The sequence below is a fragment of the Phymastichus coffea genome, unplaced genomic scaffold, assembly GCF_024137745.1.
Source record: "Phymastichus coffea isolate CEN01 unplaced genomic scaffold, Cenicafe_Pcof_1.1 PCOF00039, whole genome shotgun sequence".
NCBI classification, from domain to species: Eukaryota; Metazoa; Arthropoda; class Insecta; order Hymenoptera; family Eulophidae; genus Phymastichus; species Phymastichus coffea.
The window spans coordinates 2438707-2464593 of NW_026706850.1; the positions used below are offsets into that span (position 1 = coordinate 2438707).

The following is a 25887-nucleotide window of genomic DNA, read 5'->3' on the forward strand; positions in this document are numbered from 1 at the left end:
AATTCGTAATATTAAAATAGTTTACTTTATAGTTTGATTTTCATGAATGATTTTATTATTTTATACAATAGAAGTCAAAATTTTTAGACACTCCTAATTTTTCCTTATCTCATTTTCGAATTTTAAGCTTTACACGACTTTGGAGTTTTGAATTTTCTAGTAATCTCCTCAATGTTTTTTTTCACTCAAAATTAATCGAATAAGCATAATTGACACTATATAGATGTGATTCACTAAAAAGATTTTATGTACATTTTAGTTTGAAAAGTTAGAATTTGTAAAATAATGAAAAATTATCCATTTCACTATTTAAGAGACACTAAAAATTTTCTACAACTAAAAATATATTAGTTATTACTTAATACGTAGTTTTTTTTCTACATATACTTTAGGCTTTTAAGTTGAGCTGTCAAATATATACTTTTTAGCATTTCATATCACTGATTTTTAGTATTCGAGATTTCTGCATTCATATACGCTCGTTTTTTTTTTTTTTTTTTTTTTTTCAATTCAACATACAGGAATTTTATGACAACATATTTGTATTTATTTGGAACTAATTAGTTTTGAAAATAAAAATATTTAAGAATAAAATTAAACTACTGAATTGTACTAATCTTTTTATAATATTTCAACTCAATCAAAAAAAGAATAATAAAATTTAATTTGTTTGCTAATTTATTCAATCATAATAAGAAAATATTTATCCAAATCCTTCAATATCTAGTGGCTGCTCCTTTAGCTTGATAGCAAGCCTTTAAACAATTTAATTGAAATCAAAAAGATTAAAACAATTTTTAGCTTTAGCAAATTGGCATCATTAATTCTGTAAGCTAGACAATAATTGTTACTCAGAGTTTGTCAAGCAACAGCGATGGTTGTTTTTTAATCATCATGGTTTCTCCAGGTGTAAAGGGTGAGATCGGGAGGAAATTAAGTATGTGGATTTGAAATTTGAATTGCACTTTATTTATTATTCGGCGCACACGAACGACGTTCCTATACAAGGCCGTAAAACTGTATCTAATGAAAATTCGTATCGTACGCACGCGTCCGAGCGTGACGTACAAGGCAATGTCCATTTTTCGCTCGGCCACTGCCAAATTTTCCTATCCGTTACCGCCGGTTATAGGGTCTGAATGACGCGTACGTCCCCTTAACGTTTCTCTTCCAACTTTACTCTATTTCTTTCTCCCGCTCTCATCACTCACCAGCTTTCCGACTCTAGGTTCAGTTACATACGTAACTGTCTCTTTTCGTATTAATTTGACTTCCCGTGAGGTCTAATAGTTCCCGGAGACCACCTCTCGGAATTATCTCAATTTTGACATTACGGCGATGAAATTTTCGTTTATTTATTTACAGCTAAGATATCTTGATAAAAAATGAATACAAGTTTTATTTTACAGCTATTCACACTCAAATCTAAAAACAAAAAAATCCGAAATCACGTACATTTACAAGTTCAGGATATCTGGAGGGCCGAACAATTGATAACGTCTAAACACGTGTGCTAGAACGGCCTCTCCCATTAAAAATGAGTCCTCGTTTATGATAGAGTTGGCGGAGTGCGTCAAAGACTGTCGCTACCTTAATTGAAGAAAATCCCGAATTCCCGTTACGAAGTGTCCACGCGTCCATCAATGCAGGATCTCTCTTCCTCTGCATGTACAGTGCCGGTCAGCCACTTTTACCCCCCCACGGGCAAAATCAGTCTAACTTCAAAGTTTTATATCTCTGGTAGAAATTAACGTACAGAGACGCGCGTGGGTGCGTTTGAAAGGTCTTTCGGAAAGCTTTCAAATGATATGACTCACGAATGCCATCGATTGTTTTTTTAAATTTTGCAACAATTATGCAAAATTGAAAATTCTGAAATTTTTTTATTATTTTTGACAATTAGCCAATTTTGGAAAAAAAATCGTACGAAAATTTGAAGTACACCATTTTTCAGCTATTACCAAGCCCTATCTGAATCACTCATCAAAAATTTATTTTCGTCAAATATGACGCGCGCACGGGCATTTTTTCCTGGAAGTGACAGTTTTTTTCAACATTTTTTATCTCCGTCAAATTGTAACAATCGAAAAAAATTTATAGGAGAAAAAATGTTTGTTTTTTCACGTAGAATACTGCAATAATTTTTTCTTCGGTTTTTCGAAAAATTTTTTTTTTCGGTTTTTTTCAATTTTTTTTTCTCACAGTCGGTACTCTAAAAAGATGAGAAACCACAAAAAAAAATTTTTTTCCACCCATTCAATAATACTACATAACAAGTATCGTAAATTACATAAAAAAAAAAATCTTTTTTTTTTTCGACCTTGAAAAATAATTTAAACCGAAAAAAAAAATTATTGCAGTATTCTACGTGAAAAAACAAACATTTTTTCTCCTATAAATTTTTTTCGATTGTTACAATTTGACGGAGATAAAAAATGTTGAAAAAAACTGTCACTTCCAGGAAAAAATGCCCGTGCGCGCGTCATATTTGACGAAAATAAATTTTTGATGAGTGATTCAGATAGGGCTTGGTAATAGCTAAAAAATGGTGTACTTCAAATTTTCGTACAATTTTTTTTCCAAAATTGGCTAATTGTCAAAAATAATAAAAAAATTTCAGAATTTTCAATTTTGCATAATTGTTGCAAAATTTAAAAAAACAATCGATGGCATTCGTGAGTCATATCATTTGAAAGCTTTTCGAAAGACCTTTCAAACGCACCCACGCGCGTCTCTGTACGTTAATTTCTACCAGAGATATAAAACTTTGAAGTTAGACTGATTTTGCCCGTGGGGGGGTAAAAGTGACTGACCGGCACTGTACGTTTTCAACACAAGGTATTATTTAAAATCACTCTCTCAATTTGATCTTAAGCATTCTCAATTATATTAAGGTTCGGTGAACAGGTCGACCATTTTAATAAGAATTACGAGTATATTGTCGTTTATTCATTTGGAAGTTTTTTCGAGTTTCTAAATTTCTCACTCTCGCGAAATGTAGTTCATCTAGATTACTTTTTCTGACAAACAATTCCAAATCAGAAGTCAAGAAAAAATAATTAGATATCTACAGAATGAAAAATATCAGATTTATCTAAACTAATTGAAATCAAAAAGATTAAAATCCTATGGATTCATTTTATTCTAAACTATTTTTATTTTCAAAATAAATCAGTTCCGAATGAAACAAATGTATTGTCATTCAATTTCTATGTGCTGCATTGGGCAAAAACAAACGCATATAAAAAAAAATAACCTCATGTACTAAAAATCAGTTAATATAAATAATGTTAAAAATTTTACATTTATATGTGACTTGAACATCTTTTTGCATCATCACTTAAAATTTAACAGATGAACTTAAAAGCTTAAACGAAATATAGAAAAAATGACGTCGTGACATGTTGATAGAAAATTTTTATTGTGTCTAAACTAATGAAATAGATAGATTTTCATTATTTTACAAAACATAACTTTTTAAACTAAAATATGCATAAAATCTTTTTAGTGAAGCCCACCTACTGAGTGTGCCCTAAAATTTTGACCGTTACTGTATAGTCAAATAATTACAATAAATAAAATTACATGACTTTCGCAATTTTTGGTACGTAATAATATTCTATCTTGATATTTATTTATATTTGGTTATACAATGAAAATAAAATTATGAAATGTATTATCATATCGTCTGACTTATAACGATAATGATTTAAGAATTGATTGAACATGGTACGGTTGAATAAGAATCTGATTTACTTGTACCATTTCGAATTATTATTGGACGATCTTTCAAATTTCTAACTCCCGCGTAGTGTTGTTCGATTTCTTGAAGAGTTCTCCCTTCAGTCTCGGGAAGTATAAAGTACAGGACTATCAAACCAAAAAAATTAATTAATGTAAAAAATAAAAAAGTGCCTGCCAAAGTCATGCTTTGAACCATATAGAGGAATACTTTGTTGATCATAGCCGAATAAATATTGAAAGTAGAACTAACTAAACCATTAGCGATACTACGTATGTTCTGTGGAAAAACCTCACCGGACATAATCCACGGTATATTTTTAATTCCAACCGTGCATGAAAAGACTGAAACTAGAATCATAACTGTAGGAATCCAAGAATACTGTTTTACATCAATGTCATGGTAATTTTGAAGAAAACAATAAATTGTGACAATGCCAAGAGCTAAACCAGCGCCAATTAAGGAATAAAATGTAAGTTTTCGTTTGCCTGTGTAATGAATGAGAACGATGGTAATTATTCCACCAATGACTTTTAATAGTCCTAATATCATGGTGGCTGTGTACTCATTTACAGGTGAATCCAATTTTTGAAACAGCAAAACTGCATAGGTCAATATAGGTGCTGATCCGTTAAAGCAACTGACAAAAAATGTGAAAGAAACCATCATAAACGGTAAATAGACTTTTTTTTGTAAATAGACTCTGACCATTTGTTTGATATTTTGAATTCGAGATCGTTGGCGAGTGATGGTTGTTTTGTGATGCAATTGAAAAAGTGATTCATATTCTCGTTGCACGTCAGTCGAATCAGTCCAACCTCTCAACCAAATTAATGAGCGCTTACATTCATTAAAGCGACTTCTACCTGTAATCAAACATCCATTAGTCAGCTTCATTTGACGAAATAACGAAACAATAAAAAGGAGTAAACAGGAGGCTTACTAGCTAGCCAATGAGGGCTTTCAGGTATAAAGCACATTGCCAGAAAGCAAACAGCTGGAAAGACAAGATTAATGAGTACAAGTGTGCGCCAGTAAACATAACTGCCAATCAAAAACTGCAAAAAAACGCCGATGGTTAATGTCATTGAAACAGTAGTTGACAGGCCGCCACGCAACGAAGGCTCGCTTATTTCGGCTGCGTAAGTTTGAAGAGGGGATTCAGCGAAGCCACCTGTCAGGCCTGACATGGTTAATGCAACGAAGAGCATTTTTATTTCTTTGGTATAGTACAGTATCGTCCAGGCAACTGTGTAAGACAATGTCAAGATCATGATCGTCGTGCGTCTACCCAGCCATTCGGCGATGAAACCGCTAAAAATCGCCCCGATGGTCACTGCGATGTAGTTTATACTACCTGAAATGAACAAAGAAGTGCTCGTAGGATGCTTTTCACTGTCAATCGTGCGTATTCAAATCAATAATTAGCTTTACTCCTTGAATTTAAAAACCTTACATAACCAATGAAGTTATATAACGCCATGAAACGTCGATGAAATTTCGTTTAAGTGATTCAATTGCTTTGCGAAGTTATAAAACTGACATTCAGCGGGAGAGTCGAATAAAATTTTAATTATTACGCACCGATCCACGTCAACTCCCCGATTGTCACCACTATTTCTGCATTTTCTTTATATAATTCGGGAATCAATATCGTGGAGAATCCAATGCTTATTCCCATGGACATACTTAGGAAACTAGATCCCGTAGCAGCGCAATATTGTGAAAATGCTCTTCTAGTTTTAGACGGCGATTTTTCTTCCACATTATCACGTTCACTATTCTCTGCACGGATTTCAATATTTCTGAAAGTTTTTATATAAGTTCAATCGCATGCTATGACAAATGGTCAAATATTAACGTAAAATAATATTTTCATGCTTTCTTTCTTTTTTCCTAAACTATAAATAAGTAGTTATGTATTTATCTTCGATTTCAAAGTCAGCTACAAATTCCTTGGTGCGTTATGCTAACATTCTCATGCGTGTTGCCTTCTGATTCTACAAAGACGTTATACAATATGTGCTGTGCTCGTTAGACAAGAAACCACACGGATCCTAGTTTTTTATAATTTTTCCACGTTACTTATTATGTGTCTATTAAATGTTCCTTTATTTTGCAATATGCAATAGGTATTGTTAAAATAAGTCATGTTGCTTCCTTTTAATGAATAGTGGTGTTTCCTCTCACCTTACAGCGCCGATTGTAGGTATATCAGGCTCCATCCTCTTAAGTTAAATATTGTAAATGAACTAACGAAATAAGAGAACTATGACCGAGATATCTATTTTGCACATTCCCAGTAAGATTTCGCAATCAATTGTAAATTAATTTATAAAACACAGAATTAGGACTACTTTTTGCAGAAACTATAATTTTCTTTTACATCCTTGATAGAAAAGAGTTGTCCTACACTGCTGGCAGCTCTCAACTAACTGCAGATCTTTCTAAGCACGGTTATGTATTCTAGTGTTGGAACTAGTATGAAATGAATTTTCATTCGTGTTTCCGAGTATTTGATCGCACCATGTTTCTCTCGATTTTAAATATCAGCAACAAGCTGATTTGATTGCAAAGAATAAATAATGCACATACTAAATGAAGAAGTCATCCAGCTAACATAAAGTCATTATTGATAACATTTTCTATTGACGTCTGCATTTTGATGCCGAAAACCTGGAATTATGAGACGTGTGAAAAAGGTATAAAAATGCTAATTTATAAAAAATTACCAGACTTGATGACTTCCAGATGAAATACCAAACGACGCGTGAATCTTGTAAAAACTCATTAATTTAAGATTCTTGAAACGAAGTTGTATAGCGCTAATCATGATTTGCCATGGTGTTTAATACACGGAGGTTAGCGTATTTTAGCATAAGTATTATTGGATGAAAATACAGTTGAGGCGTGTCTTCAACGAAAGGTTTTTGCGAACTTGTTTAGATGCATTAATAGATTAATTAGATAAATCTCAATGGAATGAAGTTGTTATTGTAAAAATTGAATGTAAGCAAAGAGACGAGAAATTTGAAATGTTAGGTGAGTTGCAACTTGCATAAGTATCGTTACCAAGAAAATTATTTGAAAATTTCATTTAAAATTTTTTTCATTTTACAAATTTATCTTTCACCTCTGTGTACTCACATAATGATGTAAGAGTCCAAGGGGGTTTGCACTTCGCAGTTATTGCACGTCCGCTATTCATAAAACCCCTTTATGTGTCTCGTACATAGTACATATTTTATTTAAATGGTTCCATAAATCTTCACTAATTTTTCAAAATATTTGAATATTGACGAGAAAGTTTTTTTTGTTTAGTAGGATTTCATTACTCGATAAATCTATATGGAGGTAACCTTAATTAGATCGCAAACGAAAATGTTTACACATTTAAAATTAGCGTGAAAACAAATAATTCAAACGTATTTATTTCTATATAGTTATTAGTATAATTAAATAATTAGTACGATCGAAGGACCGGATCGAATAACCAGATCAGCGCTCGGGCCAAGCCAGATAGCCCCTGAAATTATGCAATCGGTGCTTAGCACAGAACAAACTTTTCTTATTAAAAAGTATTAATAAGTCTCGTACTCGTGGATAGTTGTCAGCGAGAAAATTGTTCATAACAGTTCAAAGTACGTGTCTATCAATTTCCGAAAATCTACATTCAATATTTTCGGAGATTTGCGAGGAAATGTATGAGGTTATAGTACCGGCGATGCTTATGCATATCGCAGCAAAATTTCGGTTACTATTTTTTTTTTAAATATTGAAACGTTATTCTCTATCGAAAATAATTATGATACATGTAATAATTACTGTAATTTTCAATGTATATTTATGAAAATATGAATAACAATTATTTTCTATAGAGAATAACATCTCAATGTTTTCTTAAAAAAAATATTAACCGAAGTTTTGCCACGATGTGCATAGGGACTGCCGGTACTATAACATATCACATTTCTTCGTAAATCTCCGAAAATATTGAATGTAGATTGATAGGCACGTACTTTGAACCATTATGAATTACTTTCTTGCTGACAGTTATCCACGAGTACAAGATTTATAATGCTTTTTTCAATAAGAAAATTTTCTTCCGTGCAATGCGCCGATTACATAGGTTCAGAGGCTATCTGGCTTTGCCCGAGCGCTGATTCGGTTATTTGATCCCACCCTTCATTATCATTGCACTATGATACTAGAATTTAAACTAATTACTAATCTATTTACTAATATATTATTAAACAAAAATAATTGATTGGTATGTATATGTTCGAAAATAAATCTGTAATAGCATCATGTTACATTTTATAAGGGACTTTCTATTATGTGCGATCGGACGTCGAACAATGGACATTGGACCTGTACCGAAGTAAAAATATATATTAGTTGTTTGCTATTTGTGGACTCTGCAACCATAGGTCGATGTAAAAAATAAAACCATTAGACCTACTTTATATCGCTGTGCATCATTTTTAAATTCATTTTCTTTTCTACTATCAACAATGATTTTGAATAAAAATCAAGTTAAGAAAAAATCTTTTTATGTTTAGTTGTTGTGTTGTTATTAAAAAAAGTATTTAATTGAAAATCTTTATTTAATGAAAAAATTATACATTTTAACATGTGTGACTTGTCTACGTGTCATATTCAAAACTGGTCAATAAATATTTTTAAATTTAATAAAAATTCTTGTTTAAACAAACGTAATAATTACAGGATCTAAAGTTGTAAAACTTAATTACTTTCCCTTCGACGAGACAAACTGTAGGTGATTATAAAATGATTTTGACACCGTTGAGATTGTAAAAACAAGCACTTGTATAAGGGGAAGTAAATTTTACAACTTTAGACCTCATAATTATTAAGTTTATTGAAACAAGCATTTTTATTAACTTTTAGAATATTTATTGACTAATTATTAATATATATTTTAAACATACTACCAATGTAAAAATAAATATTTCGAATCAAACACTTTTTTTAAATAACAACCAAATTAAAATAAGATATATTGAATATACATTATATTCAAAATAATTAAGGTTAGTAAAAAATAACATTAATTAAAAAATGATAAACTACGATATAGATATATTCGTTTTATTTTTTACATTGACCTATATTTGCAGAACATATCAATAGCTAACAATCAATTTATTTTTTTCACCCCAGTACAAATCCGATGTTCGTTGTCCGACGTCCGATCATACCTTATGTAGCAGGCTCTTAAATTTCATATTAAATTTTATTTTATAAAAATTTACTGACTTTTGAAAATTATAATTTTACGCAGTGAAAAATTATATTGATACAATATAAATGAATATAACATCCATATATTATTACCATATGAGAGGTTTTTGCAAGAATAGAAATTTCATTTTCGACGCACACGACAGATGGCGAAAGGCATGCGATCGAGGTTATGACTTATGTATTTAAATCAAACTTTCATCCAAAAGTCTCATTAGTGAAAATTATAAATATGTGTACATAATTTTTCTGAGGAAACTGCATAATAGCGAAGAAACAAATTTGCTAACAAGCTTAAAAATATATTGTAAAATTAGCGAACGTGTAAATTTATTACAGAAGTCCACTTTATTAATGACTATCGTAAATAATGTAAAGTTCGGGTAAAATAGTTATTAATTTTTTTTAATTCAGTCTTTATTCATATAGGATGTGGTCATTTATTATATTTGTTTTTATTTTTCTGAAAAAGCAAGTGAATTTTCTTATTGCATTAAAAAATTTAGTTTCTTCGCCAAATTTTTTAGTTATATTTCACTTACAGATGATTCCCATGGTGTATATACATACAGCAAATCTGTTAATTAAAATTATTATTGCGTAGTTTATATACTACTTTACATTCTGATAAAAATTCATTATTAGTCATATTTGTTTCATCTACGTTATTTTAGCAATCGTTTTATTTTTAATTTAAGCAAATAAATTTTTTTCGAGATAAGAAAATAAAACTTGAGCAAGATATTAATATTTTTCATAGCTAGGTAATCGTTAATAATTTTGCTGCTTAATTCATTTATTTTACAACATTGAAATGTTTTATCTAGAAGATCAGAACATTAGGTTTCTGTAAATTCTGGAGAGTGGTTCATAAAAAAATCTACATCATTTTTTATTCTAATATAATAGTTCAACAGTCTAACAATATTCGAAAAAGTAACATATATTTTGCTCCCAAGTTCAACGCCTCCCAACACACGCCATTATTGTTTTATCTTCGAGTTTGAATTTTGCGTATTGATATTTTTCATGCATGTATAATTAAAAAATTATCTTACCTGAATATGTATTATTTTAACCAAAATGGCGCCCAGGAAAATGAGGGCGATGGATGAAAAAATTGTGCGATGCTTCTGAATACTTATTGTGCGATGAACTTTCGGTCGATCGAGGTATATATATAAGTGAAAATAACAAAATTGCAAAAAGTGTGATACCAATGATTAGCCGACGTGTAATTGGTTCCTGCCAAAATATTGTTGGTTAATATTTACATAACTTTAAATCCATCATATTATCGACGTCATATTAGATGACACTTTGTGCGATAAAACAATATGTGAAATAAAGTTTATCATTCACGACTTGAGAGTATTGTCCACTTTATTCATTTTCCATATCAACAGTCCAATTGTTTTACTGTTGAATAATTTTTCTCAGTTGATCACTATCTCGGTAATATCATCAATTTGACTTCTTTATTTTTTTATACAATACTTAACGTGAATATTTCACTTTCATTTCACTTGAGCATAAATAACTGGTCAAATAAAATAACTTTATCAATCAAGTTGTACATATCGATGTATGTACAGATTTTTTACGTATATTTGCTCGTCACTTCCAAAGACAAATAAATAAATAAATATAATGCAAGCACATTATATACGTATATACTATTACAGGCATGGAAAAACTTGGTAAAAATAATAGTTTACAGAAACCAAAGTACTTTCAAGTCGTAAAGAAATGTTAAAATAATAAACAAAAGAAAGTACTAGAAGTAGCCGCTGACGAGAAAAATAATATACGATTAACTGGTACAAATTTAATTGTAATTAATATACCATTTGACACTTGTCACATAAGTAGTCGATTGCGCTACGTAGTCCCTTTTGCAACCTACGCATCTTACACCTTGGTCGAATTGGATTTATAGGTAAAGTTGACTGGTTATTGCTAAGTGGTTCGCCATTTTCATCAGATGGCGTAACTGGTATTTCACATTCAATATCATTTATTGAACTTTGTTGAATTGGTTTGCGAAGAGTTCCTAAAGCCACCATGTATGTACTATTCTACTCACAACCTTTGACGTCGTAGAAGGTTGCTAGCAAACTGAACTGTTTCGCAGGACTTCGATTTTTCTCAGGTGCAACAAGAGGGGAATTTCCCACGCGATCCTTAATATAGCTACAGTTTCTGTATGCACATAGATTTTGGCATGCGGGCAAATGTGCACGGTTTCCTTATACACACAAATTATTGTACAACTTAACGTGACGTAAGAATCGATACACGCTGATTCACGCCATATTTCTGTGCACAGTAGTTTGCGTGTATAATTAAACCGCCATCATTGACTTGATACCTAATTTTCAATCCCTCGACAATATCAATCAATGTTTTAATTTACGAACAATGTTAGCCAATTTCATTAAAACCGTAAAAAATTCTAATGTGACCGCAGTATATTTAAAAAAAATATATATAATTATAAATAAATAAATTATAAATAAATAAATTATAAATAAATATACAATTATACAATACATTAACCTTTATGACAAAAATATTTAGATAACAAAGAAGATTTCAACTTTTGACTATCATTTGTTTGGTATCCTGCAGTGTTAATCTACAAAAATATATATTCAAAAGTAATGTATGCATTGCCCGCAATAGCAACGCTTGTTGAAGCAATAGTTTTGAATATAAAACGAAGAAGCACAATATTTTTTTCTTACGAATATTATTACGTTAAAATAATAATAAAATGTCACATAATCTAAAATTAATGTTTTTAAAACATTTCATACCACTGACGAATATACATAATGTGGTGTATTAAAATACAGACATTTTTTTATTATAAGTAGACAATCTATCGGAGATGTTATCAATAATGTTGCAAACAAGTAGATGTAAAATATTTGTATATCTAGAAATCGAAATTTAATGTATTGATATATTTTAAATAAAACATTGTTCTATAAAATAACAAAAAGATGTAAAATTATTTAAAAAGTAATGTTCAGTAAGATATTATTGTATAAACGGTGTAACAAGAATTAACATTGTTTTATATGTAAACCTTTATGAATTATCAAATAAAATATGTAATTTAAACATATACAATTGTGGCTTAAAATTGAGTATTCTATAAAAACTGGGAAATGAAATTCAAATATAATTAAGTCAAATTAATATGCTAAATTGCAAAACAAAAAAAAGAACGGCGAAACAACAAATTTTTAAATTACATCATGGCCTGATAACTAAAATGTTTTGTTCCCATATCCCAAATTATTGTAATCTTTACAAACACATTAATGTTATCCGTTATATGTAGTTCCTCTGAGATAGATGACTTATAATGTTCTAATATAAGAGCAATTATTATAACCGCGCATACCTTACCTGTTTAGATTTAGGAATATTTTTAATATAAGATTTTGACTTTCGATGTAAAAAGTGATGGTAATATTGTACCGCTGATGTGCGAAAAGAAAAAATATAGTTCAAGATGCTTTTGATAACGAAGTTTTAAAAACTTGTATGTAAAATAAATAAATCTAGTATTTTGACACCTTCATCAAAACTTTTACTAGTTGAAATATTTACATAATTTTTATCGGATTTACTTATGCGGTTTCCAGAAGACCTATAGCGACAGACTGTACATTCATTTTTTGCAGTTCATTTTAAAGATATGTATTCCAAAACTTGTTTCCTTCTATACTATCGGAATCATTCACTTTTCTAATTTCTTTCAGAATTTTAAATCAAAGTCAAAAGGATTATCGGAACTTTTATTTGATGTAGTTTTTTTTCTGTATTGGCAGAATTAACTTCCATTTCTTGTCGGAGAAATTCATTTATATCAGCAAATTTTGTATCTGTTATATTTAAAAATTACCAAAATTTTCTGATTGCGATTTTTTAAATATGTTTTATGCTTTCTTTTCTCAGTCAAAGTTGCCATAGATGCCTTCACTATTTGTAACAGGATCATTATTATTCCCAAATTCATATTAACTTCAGTTTTATTTAAGACATCATATTTTGAATCTTGTATTGATTTATTATTATTGTCAGCTTTTTGATAATAATTATCATTATTAATTATTGAAGGATCTGTAAATTATAATATAAAATAATTAAAACTTAGAAATATAAAGATTAATTGTTTGGAATAACATTTTAGAAATTATTATGGAAAATATTAAATTAATATTTAACATTTTCCATACCTTTAATTAGATTTTAACTACCTTTAATTCCATACCTTTACGTACCTTTAATATACAAAGGTACCTTGGTATCTCTAATTATCTCTCTGATTACTGTTATATAATTGGTATGATTCGAAATTTTCATTGCTTTAGTCTAGATAATTTATGTAACATTTGAGAAACTATAATAATTACAAATATTTAAAATAGTAATGCAAATAATTTTGAATTTTCTTTTTTAATCGCTATCATATTAAATTAATCATATACATTCTATTATAATGCATACCCATCTTCATCTTTTAGCTAAATTATATTCTATCAAGCTATTATAATCAACAGTCGTGTGCAGTGGATCGAAACCTCCAAAGTTTGTATCTTGACTTTAAGAGACAGTAGGCTTATACATAGTTTGGCAAATACAGTTGCTTTAGCTTCTTCATAACTAGGTGGTTCTTAGGAATAACAATCAAATACAACATGCGAATAGGCCATTGTTTAGAAGACAGCTGGTCTTGTGAAAAGTTTTAAAACGACTGGCGTAAAGCGAAATGAATCTTTATTTAACTATACTTTGTGTAATTCCGATAACGCGGCTGCGTGGCTTACTAAGCGAGACCAAGCGGGAAGATTCACGTATCATTGACAGGGTTGAGTTTTGGTTACTTTGATGGTCTGTGAGACACTAGGCGATGCATTTTTTTCTATACATTCAAGTGAATTCCATCCAAACTTTTCTGCTCAAAATATTAATTATATCAAAAGTTATTTACTATCAAGGAAAAATGATAAAAATTTTTTAAAAAGCTATACTTCTAAAACGACAAAAGATATCGAAATCAATTTTTTTTTAATATGTCTAACATATTAAGCTTCTCAAACTATTACAACAAAAGTTATTAACTTTAAACAATTGCAAATGACACAAAAAGTAGTTCTTTTTAATGTTCACTTCAACGGATTCCTCTAAGGGTTTTTTCTATAGAAATCAGTCATAAAATTCAAGTTTCTAAATATATCGGAAGGCGTGGCACCAATAAAAAAAATCGTCTCGGTGCGCGTTCGGTTGCGACGCTACGGCATACAGTGGCATATTTCGAATTTTTTTTCTTAAAAACCTCACGGAAATTGCAATTTACAATTAATTTGGATAGTATTTTTTAAAATACACGGCAATAGTTGTATTTTCTGAGGTTGATGCGCCTAAGCAATATTGATTAAAAAACAATCCATCTAGAATTGTGGCAAACTAAAACTACAAAAAAAATGTCAAGGAATATTTTTTTTTGCATTAATCGTATTGATACAAAAGTATTGTATCGTGACCTGGCGTTTCCGAGTCCATCGAAATAGCCAAGAATTACCCATATGCACCACAGCAGGACGCGTGATCAAATATGTGAATATATCGATTGTGCCTGTAGATTTAATAAGATATGAAAAGAGTAATAAATTATGTGAAACATACGCTCAAGTTTATGTATTTATGGCGTGCTAATTTGGCACAAAATTCCTGTCAAATTTAAGCAATTGAGTATCCCCCGACGGAGTTGCGTTTGCTGATGACTTCGACATTTAACTTTCAGCTGGAATCAAAATCTTTTGTAAGAATTTTACTTTCTGAAATTATTTATTATATATTTAGTTGTAATCATTTAAAGCAAATTATTCAAAGTAATATCTTCAAGAGCCTACATATTATTAATTAAAAAATATCTATAATGGTTTCTTAAATTTTGATTGAGTTATAACTAAAACTTTTGGAATGAATTATTTACAGTGCCGGTCAGCCACTTTTACCCCCCCACGGGCAAAATCAGTCTAACTTCAAAGTTTTATATCTCTGGTAGAAATTAATGTACAGAGACGCGCGTGGGTGCGTTTGAAAGGTCTTTCGGAGAGCTTTCGAATGATATGACTCACGGTTGCCATCGATTGTTTTTGTAAATTTTGCAACAATTATGCAAAATTGAAAATTCTGAAATTTTTTTATTATTTTTGACAATTAGCCAATTTTGGAAAAAAAATCGTACGAAAATTTGGAGTACACCATTTTTTAGCTATTACCAAGCCCTATCTGAATCACTCATCAAAAATTTATTTTCGTCAAATATGACGCGCGCACGGGCATTTTTTCCTGGAAGTGACAGTTTTTTTCAACATTTTTTATCTCCGTCAAATTGTAACAATCGAAAAAAATTTATAGGAGAAAAAATGTTTGTTTTTTCACGAAGAATACTGCAATAATTTTTTTTTCAGTTTTTCAAAAAAATTTTTTTTTCGGTTTAAATTATTTTTCAAGGTCGAAAAAAAAAAGATTTTTTTTTTATGTAATTTACGATACTTGTTATGTAGTATTATTGAATGGGTGGAACAAATTTTTTTTTTGTGGTTTCTCATCTTTTGAGCGTACCGACTGTGAGAAAAAAAAAATTGAAAAAAACCGAAAAAAAAAAATTTTTCGAAAAACCGAAAAAAAAATTATTGCAGTATTCTACGTGAAAAAACAAACATTTTTTCTCCTATAAAATTTTTTTCGATTATTACAATTTGACGGAGATAAAAAATGTTGAAAAAAACTGTCACTTCCAGGAAAAAATGCCCATGCGCGCGTCATATTTGACGAAAATAAATTTTTGATGAGTGATTCAGATAGGGCTTGGTAATAGCTAAAAAATGGTGTACTTCAAATTTTCGTACGATTTTTTTTCCAAAATTGGCTAATTGTCAAAAATAATAAAAAAATTTCAGAATTTTCAATTTTGTATAATTGTTGCAAAATTTAAAAAAACAATCGATGGCAACCGTGAGTCATATCATTTGAAAGCTCTCCGAAAGACCTTTCAAACGCACCCACGCGCGTCTCTGTACGTTAATTTCTACCAGAGATATAAAACTTTGAAGTTAGACTGATTTTGCCCGTGGGGGGGTAAAAGTGGCTGACCGGCACTGTATATAGTTCAATTAATTAAATTTTCTTAGAAATTTAAGTACATTTTTTTACCTGCTGATTGCTATTATTGATTTAAACTGCCATGTATCTTTTTGTAAATTGTAAAAAAGCAGATGATTCTTCTATATATTTATTATATGCAGAGTGCACTATTTTTCGATAAGTAATAACTACTGATAAGTCGGTACACGTTAGCCCTTCTTATCACAATGAACTATACTGAATGCTGCATCTCGATACTGTTACCCTTACTGAGTTGGAATATGATTCATCTATCTACAACAAGGTATTTTCAAGATTTTGAATAGGTTTTATATATCGAACTTTCATTCGTAATTGAGACTGCTACTAATGATTTTTGACTATCTTTTCGTAAACTACAAAAAAAGAAAGAGGATGGTCCTACTGCTGTTATCAAAAGAGGGCAATTCCTGAAAGGAAAAGAAAATATACAATTCGTAAAAAAATTGTAAGTATAATTTCTATTTGTTGAGAGCGTTTTCTCAGGGAGTGAGTGGAACTAAAGGGCCACAGTTTTCCGCAGAAGCCATTCCAACAGTTATTCTCAAACTTTAGTAGCGAAAATATCATTTTCACTCCAGTTCGATGTTTTATTCTCAACAGTACAGTTCAAATTCGTAGCTGTGTATAAAAAAATGTTTTTGAAGAACCAGTTTCAATAGATTCTTTCTCGAAATTTCCTAATTAAATTTAAATACTGTACCTACTTCAAAACTGTACAAAAACGCTGCCAACTTATTGACAGCTAGCTTCCTCGTCAACAAATTCAATTTCTAACTATATTTTTCTTTTTAAATTATTTTTTTTAAGCCTTTCAATTCAATTTACTTCTGTTATCGTAAAATAAAAAAAAATTTTGTTTTTAGACAAAACATTTTTTTGTGGAAATTAATCTATACGAAAAGTTGAGATTTACAGGATATTTTACTAATAGTATGAGACACCTTCAGTAAAATTATGAAATAGATTATGTATTATTTTTTTAAATATAACTTTTTTAAAATATTTTACCCCTTAACTTAAAAATGGGAATAACTAGAGATACGACTTTTTTGAATGATAGGAAAATAGAATTATTACCAAACTCTAACATACAATTCAACGAATACCGTATATAGGACCGAAAATAATTGAAAAAACTATAAGTTTCATAATTATTCAAAATCACATAATTTTAATTTTTGATCAAACTACTCGATAGATTTGAATGAATTTTTTTTCCACTCTTCATCACACACACGCGCACACAGATATTTCATATAATTATATATAATACAACATGCAAGACTTATTTCATCTATTAGTTTTCCAGCAATCAAACACAATGACAATATATAATGAATTATTAAATACAACTGTGATGTTTCTACAGTGTAATTAAAATCTACGAATACCAAGAACATTAAAATATCAATTATTATCACTTCTAACTATAATGGTAAATATATTTTTAGTATTAGTTATATTTCAAAATATGTATATTTGTTCGTTTAAAACACGATTTCCTTTTTCATATATGCATAGAGATTACTTGGCAGGGAAACATAGTCAAATAAACGCTACAAATAATCAGAAAAAAGCTCTTGAATGTGAAGAAACGAATAAAAAAAGAGCTGTCATTAACGACGGGAGTGATCAATGATAGTGCCACTGATCAATCTATTATATATATATATATATATATATATATATATATATTCAGGTATGCTGCAATATTCATCTGTTTAGTCATAAAAATTGTGCATATCGAAATTACATCGGATCTCACATCTGTTGCACATTATTGGCTGCGTTTAGGCGACTTACAAATCGCCGTGGTTTGTGTACATCTCTGAATAGCGACAATACAACAAATTTCCAGAGGGCTTACGTCGAGTTGTGACGACTGATCTGTAAGACGTCGATCATGTGTCGGGAGATTGCCGTTGCTATAGCTCGAGGTAGAGTTGAATGGTCATTTATTACGCCAAGTGTCCCGAACTTTGAAGAGCTGTGAAAAGCCAACATAAAGTCTTGAAACGCCACTTGAAAAGGATCATCGGGAAAGCAAAGTTGATATTTGAAGGCTTGTCTCAATTATCGACTTTTGGGGTAATATAATTTAGGTGGAGAAGTACCTGTACTGACACCAGAACATTTTCGAATAGGCAAGCCTATATAATTTCACCGTCGGAGCCATTCCAAAGAATCAAAGAGAATGAAAACAGAAACTAGGTGGAACTTACGTGTGCTTGTGAAGAATAATTTTTGGAAGTGATAGCATCGGGAATTCCAAGTAGAGTTGTAGAAGCGCTCTAAGTAGTTGAAACCGAATTATTACTTTAAAATAGGAGACGTCATGAAGTGGTGAATCATGAAGTCGCGAGTGGTGAATTCGTAAGGTCAATCAATAAGCTTATTTCGTTGTCTACGAATACAGAAGACTCCACGCACTGTGCATTTATAAGAGAATTTTTTAGCAAGCGGATCTAAAATAGATCCATGAGTTCGGAAATCGTCGAAAAACAAGCTAAACGAAGAGAAAATTCGAAATTTTGTAAGAACGCAGTGAATTAGAGTTATTTTTTGTAAAACATTTAAGCTTTATTTGTCATTTTTCTCTGTAGTTATATGTACCTTTTTAAGATTGAGTATATCACTGAAAAGCCTCATTAGCGCAAGGGTATGTTTGGAATGTGTGCGATGTTTTTTTAGCTGTTTGAAAACATTGTATAGCTTGCGTAACTTTACGTCACGATTTTACGTCGAGATCTTACGGAGCGGACGTACGATAGTGCATCAGTAAAGAACCATCGCAGAACAAATGGAACGCAAGCAAAATCCGTTGCCTGAATAAGATTCTATAATGAAGCTAACAAATGAGAGGATTACAAGAAAAGGCTTTGTCGCGACCTATATTGATTTAAGAGTAACGTGCGTGCACAGGTAGCTTGCTTTGATGAAAAAAAAAATGTAAATTGGATGACACGGTTACAAACCAAATGTCTTGACTACACCTACAAGTTTTGCTCCACTCCGTTTTCCGCTCAACAAAACAAAAGGCTAATTTCAGACTATATATATAGACACAAACACACGATTACAGAAATTATATAATTACATTATTTCGTTTGTACACACAGGATAAAATAATAGTTCATACTTTTAGGTCGTCATAAATTAAAAAACTAAATTTTATGTTTATTTGAACTGTAATATAAACTATTAATGAATATCCATTCGAAAGTTGAAACAAAATCAATAATTTTCTATGATTAACGAATATTATTGAGCTTTGTACTTTATGCTTTTACCCTTTATGTATACGGGCCTTTATTGTTAGTAAACTACAAATAAACTCTATAAATTGAATAATAATGTTGTTGACATAATAATACTGAATATTTTGTTCTGCCACGAATGAATTTCTACAAATCCAAAAGGTTGACTTTACCGTTACAAATCTTTCAAATCTTTTGATAAATTACTTTTCGATCAATGATACAGCTTTTCTTTAGTTTAGTTCTATAGTTATTCTTTTATGTCGATGCCTTTATCGTTACAAACATTAGAGACATTATAAGGAGGATTGTATTATAAGGCAAAACTAAAGATGTTCATTACTTGTTGCAACTAATAAAATATGTATATTTATTGTATTATTGAAAATATAAAGTTCATTATTCTTTATTAAACAGCCTAAAAAGGAATATGATTGAAAAATTGTTATTCAATGTATATTTTGAAACGTATCAGGTTTAACAATTTAAAAGTAAACAAAAGTAGCGGGCAATAATGTATGCAAAGCCCATTAGATATCTTTTTTTGGCTTAGAATCTAAGCATACTTATGTCTGTAATGCCTTGTTTTACGTCTTAATCTTTATATGCAGACTAAAAACAATTAAAATAATTCTTGTATCAATATCACGTGTTAAAGTAAATTTGTAGGTTGAACAAAATCTCACTGTCACACAATTGTTCTTGGAGGAAATACATGAAATTTGAATAAATGATTCTTAATTTGCAAAAAAACTAATATAGAAACCAATGAGAATCCCTTACATTAATTTGAAATAGCACGTTTGAATAGTAATGCGAAAGAGCCCATTATTATGATCCTCGCAAGTAGTAAATTTGAACCCAAAATGTATTGAACTGTGTTTTTTCTCGTATACTCTAGCAAGCACAAAGAATATTTCGCTCACGGAGCTCCAAAAAAATTATGAAGTACTCGTAAACGCGTGCTTATTAAAATATCAAGGTTACAATTACAACACCGTAGCACAACACGTGCTGAATCGTACTCGATGATAATGAATAATTTATGTTGGTACCTTTTATTCAAATTAAAAATACTTGTGTAATCTAAGCCGAACAATAACAATTTGTTCGTTCGTAATTGTTAGTATCACATTATAATGGAACCATTAAATGGATCCACAAACTCAAGCTCACCTCGTCGAACAGTCGATAACGGAATGTTGGAAACTACGATCCTAGGCTTTTTTTCATCAAATTTTTTCCATAGCTTCATCGTACGTTTGCGAAGAGTTTTCTCCACTTAAGAAAACATCACGTTTTGGAAAAAACTGCATGGCATTCTTTGACGAGAGTACTGACCATATACTGACTTGTTTTGTAGGCGGCAACAACGTCGCGTTGACATTACCTTCAAAATTTCTTTATTATAGTATTCGTATTGTTCACCTTAGAAGTTCTATTCATTTAATTTTAAACCATATAGATTTAGGACTATGTATACTCGAGTTGTCGAATAAAATTTTTATTTATTATACAAAAAGGTGCATTTTATGAATATTTACATAGGATCGAGATACGCGCATACATAGTATATATTTATTTATTAACCAGAGTATTGTATAATCTGTCTAAGCAAAATTTTACAATAACTTACACAATAAGTATGGTGTAACCCAGCAGAGGAATAAATTTCTTTAGTCTGGCCTGGTGATATATGATAATGAGTTATTACTGTGGATAAAAAAAGAATTCGATAGACACTTTTTTTCATTTCATTGTTCATTCAAGTTGTAATCTCTGAGTTAAAATTTTAAATGAACACGCAAAAGAAAAACAAAAAATGTAGAACACTAATTTTTCTAACATTTATAGTATTGATATCATAACAGGAAATGAATGAACGTTTTTACTAATCCCATCTTACAAATTTCTCTCTTAGATTACACATTAATTAATATAAGTTAATAGACTTTTAGTATTACAACAGAAGTTAAAATAATTAATAACAATTGAATACGTAGTCTACAATTGTTATTAACATACTATATATATATATATAGTAATTATATATAATAAAATATGAAAGTAATTATAAATAATACTGGAGGTATCAAGCAATCTTATAGTTTTGCAAAGTTGTACTTTGAAAAGAACGTTTCTTCCAATTTACCAAACTATAAAAAGTATTTATCGATGGCAATCTTATTTTTCATCGTGCAGCAAAAATAAATATAAATCTCATTTTTGTCACTAGACGATATCTTATTCGTCGTCAACACTAGTAGAATCGAATTTGGCAGCATATTAGCATTTACGCTGATAAATTTTATTTAGAAAAAAAATGTTGGTGCGTGCCGAGATCATTCAATAGATTACGGACGGAGTGTTTGTTTACGGTTGCCTAATTCAAGAATGACTGATCGCGAGCGAGCGATCGTTTCGTTTCTTGTTTCAACCATAAGTGAATGTTTAACATTTTAAAAGTCATTTTACTATCTGAAATGAGTAGGTACTAATACAGCTGCCAATTCAGGTGCATACATAGTGAAAACATGAAAATCAGTCGAAAGCAAACTTCGTCTCAGAATCTGCTTTTAAGATTTCGTCTTGGGTGTGGTTTACGAAGATTTGTACACATATTCAGCGAAATTAAAAAATGTCAAGCCACCTTTGTAAAACGAGACATAATTTATCGGAAAACTGTACGTCACTCTTAACGTGACTCATTATTAGTGTCACGCAAGAATTATTTGCTCAATTTCCTACGTACTTATTTTATTATCTGGACTACGATGTACTTTAATTAAACATCGCCAACTTCTTTACTTTTGTGATAAATACAATTAACAATAATACGATCATGATGATAATTAAGAATCCTACGATGTGAAAACCCAGCATACTCTGAAAATAAACATAGATATTTATTTCATAAAATCATCACAAATTATTTACTTATGTTATGAAAAAGATATTGCAAAATATGCAGATCTAATTAAATATTATTGATTATCGTTCATTTTCAATAAGATATATGTTCTTACTTCTTTCTCAACTGGTGTGAGATTTGTATAATTTGTTGAAGCAGGCTGACCCATATTCCATACACGATAATTTCGATAGTGTACCATTGCAGGCTCTGGCATACGTCGACCCAATTCTTGATTTCTTGACGAAAACTTTTAACAATACAAAGTAAAAATATTAATTTTTTTGTGTTTCACAAGTATCCATTTAAAAATAATTTATTTATTTGTAAATGAAGACGTATATCATTAATAATAACATGACCGTCCTTAAAAATTACGTCGATAATTAATTAAAACTTGAAATCTTCAAAATATTTTACTTCCCATAAAATTTTGCAGCAACGATTAATGAAATCTTGAATCGATAAAAAAACATTAAATTATTTATATTTATTTTCAATTACAATAAAGGCTTACAATATTCTAGAATGAAGAAATAATTTAATTAGACTGTACGTCTGTAATAATGCATATAACATGATCGTTACATATGGACATTCGCGAATCAAAACAAAACTAAATTTACAAAAATAGAAAAATATACTAGAATTAATCTAAATATCAATCAATCTGCTCAGAAACGTATTCAGTAGTTACAGCGTTCGTAATAAGGGCAAGGCCATGCGCGAGGCTATGTGATTGTGTAACTTGCAGTTGCATCTATCCGTCAAGCGAACGGTACATAAAAAATAAAATAAACAATTAGAAAAATGTACAACATATTGTTATATAATGGAAATTTGTTTTGCATTGGATAAAATGTTTTTGTTTAAGAGAGTCGGTTTGAATCAAGAATTACACGCTTGGCTTGATAGCTTCATATATTTCAGTAACACTTAGTGTTTTCAAGGTTAAGATATAATCTTAGTTAAGGTGGTTCTACGACGAGGTGCTCAACTTCGGATAGCCGTGCAATTAAAATAATACATTTTGGCTTCTGCTCGCTCGTAATAAAAGTTATTGATGGATAAAAGCGAAAACATTTGGAGGTACTCCTCATAGTGTTTAGTTTCTTATAGTCTTTGTCTGAATTCGATATCTACTTTTGTTTGTTCAGAAAACAGTATAAGTTCAGAGAAAAGTCTGCTAGAAATTTTCGAAAATCAAAAATTTATTTATATTATATTGTTCGCTAAGGTTTCGAGAGTACTTTTATCAATTTATAAGTCTTAATATTCATTAGAAAAAATTATAGAAGCTATTTACTTTATAGCAATATTTTAGTTAATAACTTTAAAAATAATTGTTAATAAACTTTAACTATAATTTTGATTCCAAATTCAATTAGCTTTGTGCTACAAAAATTAGTAATGTTCTTAAATTTGTTTCTACGTTACTTTTAAAAAATCAAATGGAAAAATTTGCTTCTTATCGAAAAATACATTGAGAACTATATTTTGTCTATTTCTAATTCAATTTTAACGATCTATCATTTGAACAAAGAAATCGATTCAGAATTCAATTAGCTTCGTTGTGCCAAATTCTAGTAATGCTCTTGAATTCTTATAGAACAATATGGCTTGACAATTATTCTATAATAACATGTATAAAAAATACCTGAGTTGTTGTCGTTCCATTGAAAGATGTATTATTAATTGTTCTATTATTGTTAGAACGTTGAGCCTGTGTATCAGAATCCAAGGAAGGAACAGCAGCTAATGTTTGTATAAATGTCTCTTGCAAAACTTTTTCCGTAGCTTGTTCGTATGTAGGTAACGAGTTTTGTCGTCCTACAAAGTTTTTACGCCTAGGCGAGGCGTTTGCGCTGTTCATCGACATTCTTCGGCGGCAGTAGTGACGCACTGTTCGTAACAGACGAACGCCGTGTGTAGTTATAGTCGGTACGGTACAACCAGCGCTGACGTAGGTTCCACTATCGCGGCTTATTTTAATGCCTTTTTCATATGGAGTTGTCAAGGTTAAAAGTAGAATACTGCTGAAACTTTACTGTACCTACACGTTCGGTTTTTAAATACTTTCTTTTGCTCAGCGGTAATCAAATGGAGCTTCGCGCAAAGAAAAAAATTTCATCATTTCAACTCGCTCAAATATATTCAAATTTATAGATCGATTAAAGCAAAAAAATTTGCGAAAGTGTTTGTTAATATCTTTTGTAAGCACGGTACCCATTATTTTTAATACATGAATCGCTTTAGAACTAAATGAACTTTATACTATCAAAGTTTTGCGTTCTGTGTTCATTACAGTTAGGAAATGTCATAATATCGTCCCCTGTGTATTTCTACAAAAGGAACCGATCTTTCGATTTTTATTTAGGAAAACAACATAACTCTTTTTTAAAAAATCGTAAAACTTTAATAAGATTAAATTTATGTAGTTCTGAAATGATGGATACATTATGAAATAGGTAAGGGTGCTTTTACAACAGTTATTAACAAATTTAGCTTAGCACCGTTCCTCTTAATCGTTTCTATCAGTTTGTAAAATCAATATTAACACTTCAAATTTGATATACGCATTCTTGGGACATTGATAAATAATGCAATTCTAAAAGAAATTTAATTTTCGAAAATTTGTATCGGACTTTTAACAATTTAAATTATTCATTTTATAGCTTTCAAGATTATAATTTATTTTGCACAAACAAACAATATGAATTTCCGGAAAAAAACTATTATAAAATTGACGCTACAAAGAGTATTTCCAAATTTTTTCGATTTAATCCGTAACTTTATAATTTAATCTATAACTTTTCACTTGCAAGCAAGTTGAACTAACGAAACAATTTTTTCGTAGCGCGCATTACTCTTTGACAATCACTGAGCAAGAGAGCATCCTTGAGTAGGTCTCACGACGTTGCGGATGGCAAGCGATAAGCTGCGGGAAAACGACATACAGCGCATCTGGTAAACAGACGCACCTATGGCTACGCGTAAGCCGACGCTGTCGGGTTATCTGTTTCCTATCTGTCTGAATAGGCCTGAAATCCATCTGCCCAAAAATAGCGGCGCGCCGACTTCTACGTGTGGCCAACAATTGTGAAAACTCTTCCTTTTTGTTAACGCTTTGGTCTTTTTACGTCGAAGGTGCATGGCTCGTCTGAATCGAATCGCGTGCGCTTTAATTTGAGAGTAACCGTGTAACTTGAGTACGAGGAAGTATGAATCGGCTGAGAATTACTTGTGTGTTTGTGTACGCGCGCGTGCGTATGTGTACGTGTGTGTGTACGAACGAGTGACGTCAGGGTACCACGTTACACGAGTCGAGCGTTGCGGTCAGCGAGTCGTAAGCGACCACACCCTCTTTGTCAATCGGCTAATGGGAGCTTTAACTATAGTCAACACCTCTTCCGAGCTCCAATGGCTACTCGAAGCTGAAGAAAACGGGAGAGCGGGAAAAGCAATCCGTAACGCTTGTCATAGGACCTGCAAGCTTCGCC

The 25887-nt window shown here is 30.6% G+C and overlaps 2 protein-coding genes across 8 annotated transcripts; both read right to left on the reverse strand.

Annotated features, from left to right (window-relative positions):
- Positions 1-3404: 3404 nt before the first annotated feature.
- LOC131663911 (facilitated trehalose transporter Tret1-like) lies at positions 3405-10967 on the reverse strand. 6 transcript variants are annotated; one of them, XM_058934681.1, is made up of 6 exons: positions 6475-6607; positions 5933-6418; positions 5327-5547; positions 4686-5099; positions 4451-4608; positions 4246-4382 (listed from the first exon to the last, which is right to left on the reverse strand). In XM_058934681.1, the coding sequence occupies exons 2-6, from the start codon at positions 5965-5967 to the stop codon at positions 4374-4376; spliced, it is 837 nt and encodes a 278-aa protein (XP_058790664.1). In that variant the 5' UTR covers positions 5968-6418; positions 6475-6607; the 3' UTR covers positions 4246-4373. The 6 variants fall into 6 exon arrangements, with proteins under 6 accessions (XP_058790662.1, XP_058790661.1, XP_058790659.1 ...); XM_058934679.1 differs by lacking the exons at positions 5933-6418; positions 6475-6607 and adding exons at positions 10066-10252; positions 10855-10967 and having other exon boundaries at positions 3405-4608; XM_058934678.1 differs by having other exon boundaries at positions 3405-4608; positions 5938-6418.
- Positions 10968-21013: 10046 nt separating this feature from the next.
- LOC131663966 (uncharacterized) lies at positions 21014-24270 on the reverse strand. Of its 2 annotated transcripts, XM_058934772.1 has the most exons (4): positions 24045-24270; positions 22503-22637; positions 22229-22362; positions 21014-22126 (listed from the first exon to the last, which is right to left on the reverse strand). In XM_058934772.1, the coding sequence occupies exons 1-3, from the start codon at positions 24264-24266 to the stop codon at positions 22258-22260; spliced, it is 462 nt and encodes a 153-aa protein (XP_058790755.1). In that variant the 5' UTR covers positions 24267-24270; the 3' UTR covers positions 21014-22126; positions 22229-22257. The 2 variants fall into 2 exon arrangements, with proteins under 2 accessions (XP_058790755.1, XP_058790754.1); XM_058934771.1 differs by having other exon boundaries at positions 21014-22362.
- Positions 24271-25887: the final 1617 nt, after the last annotated feature.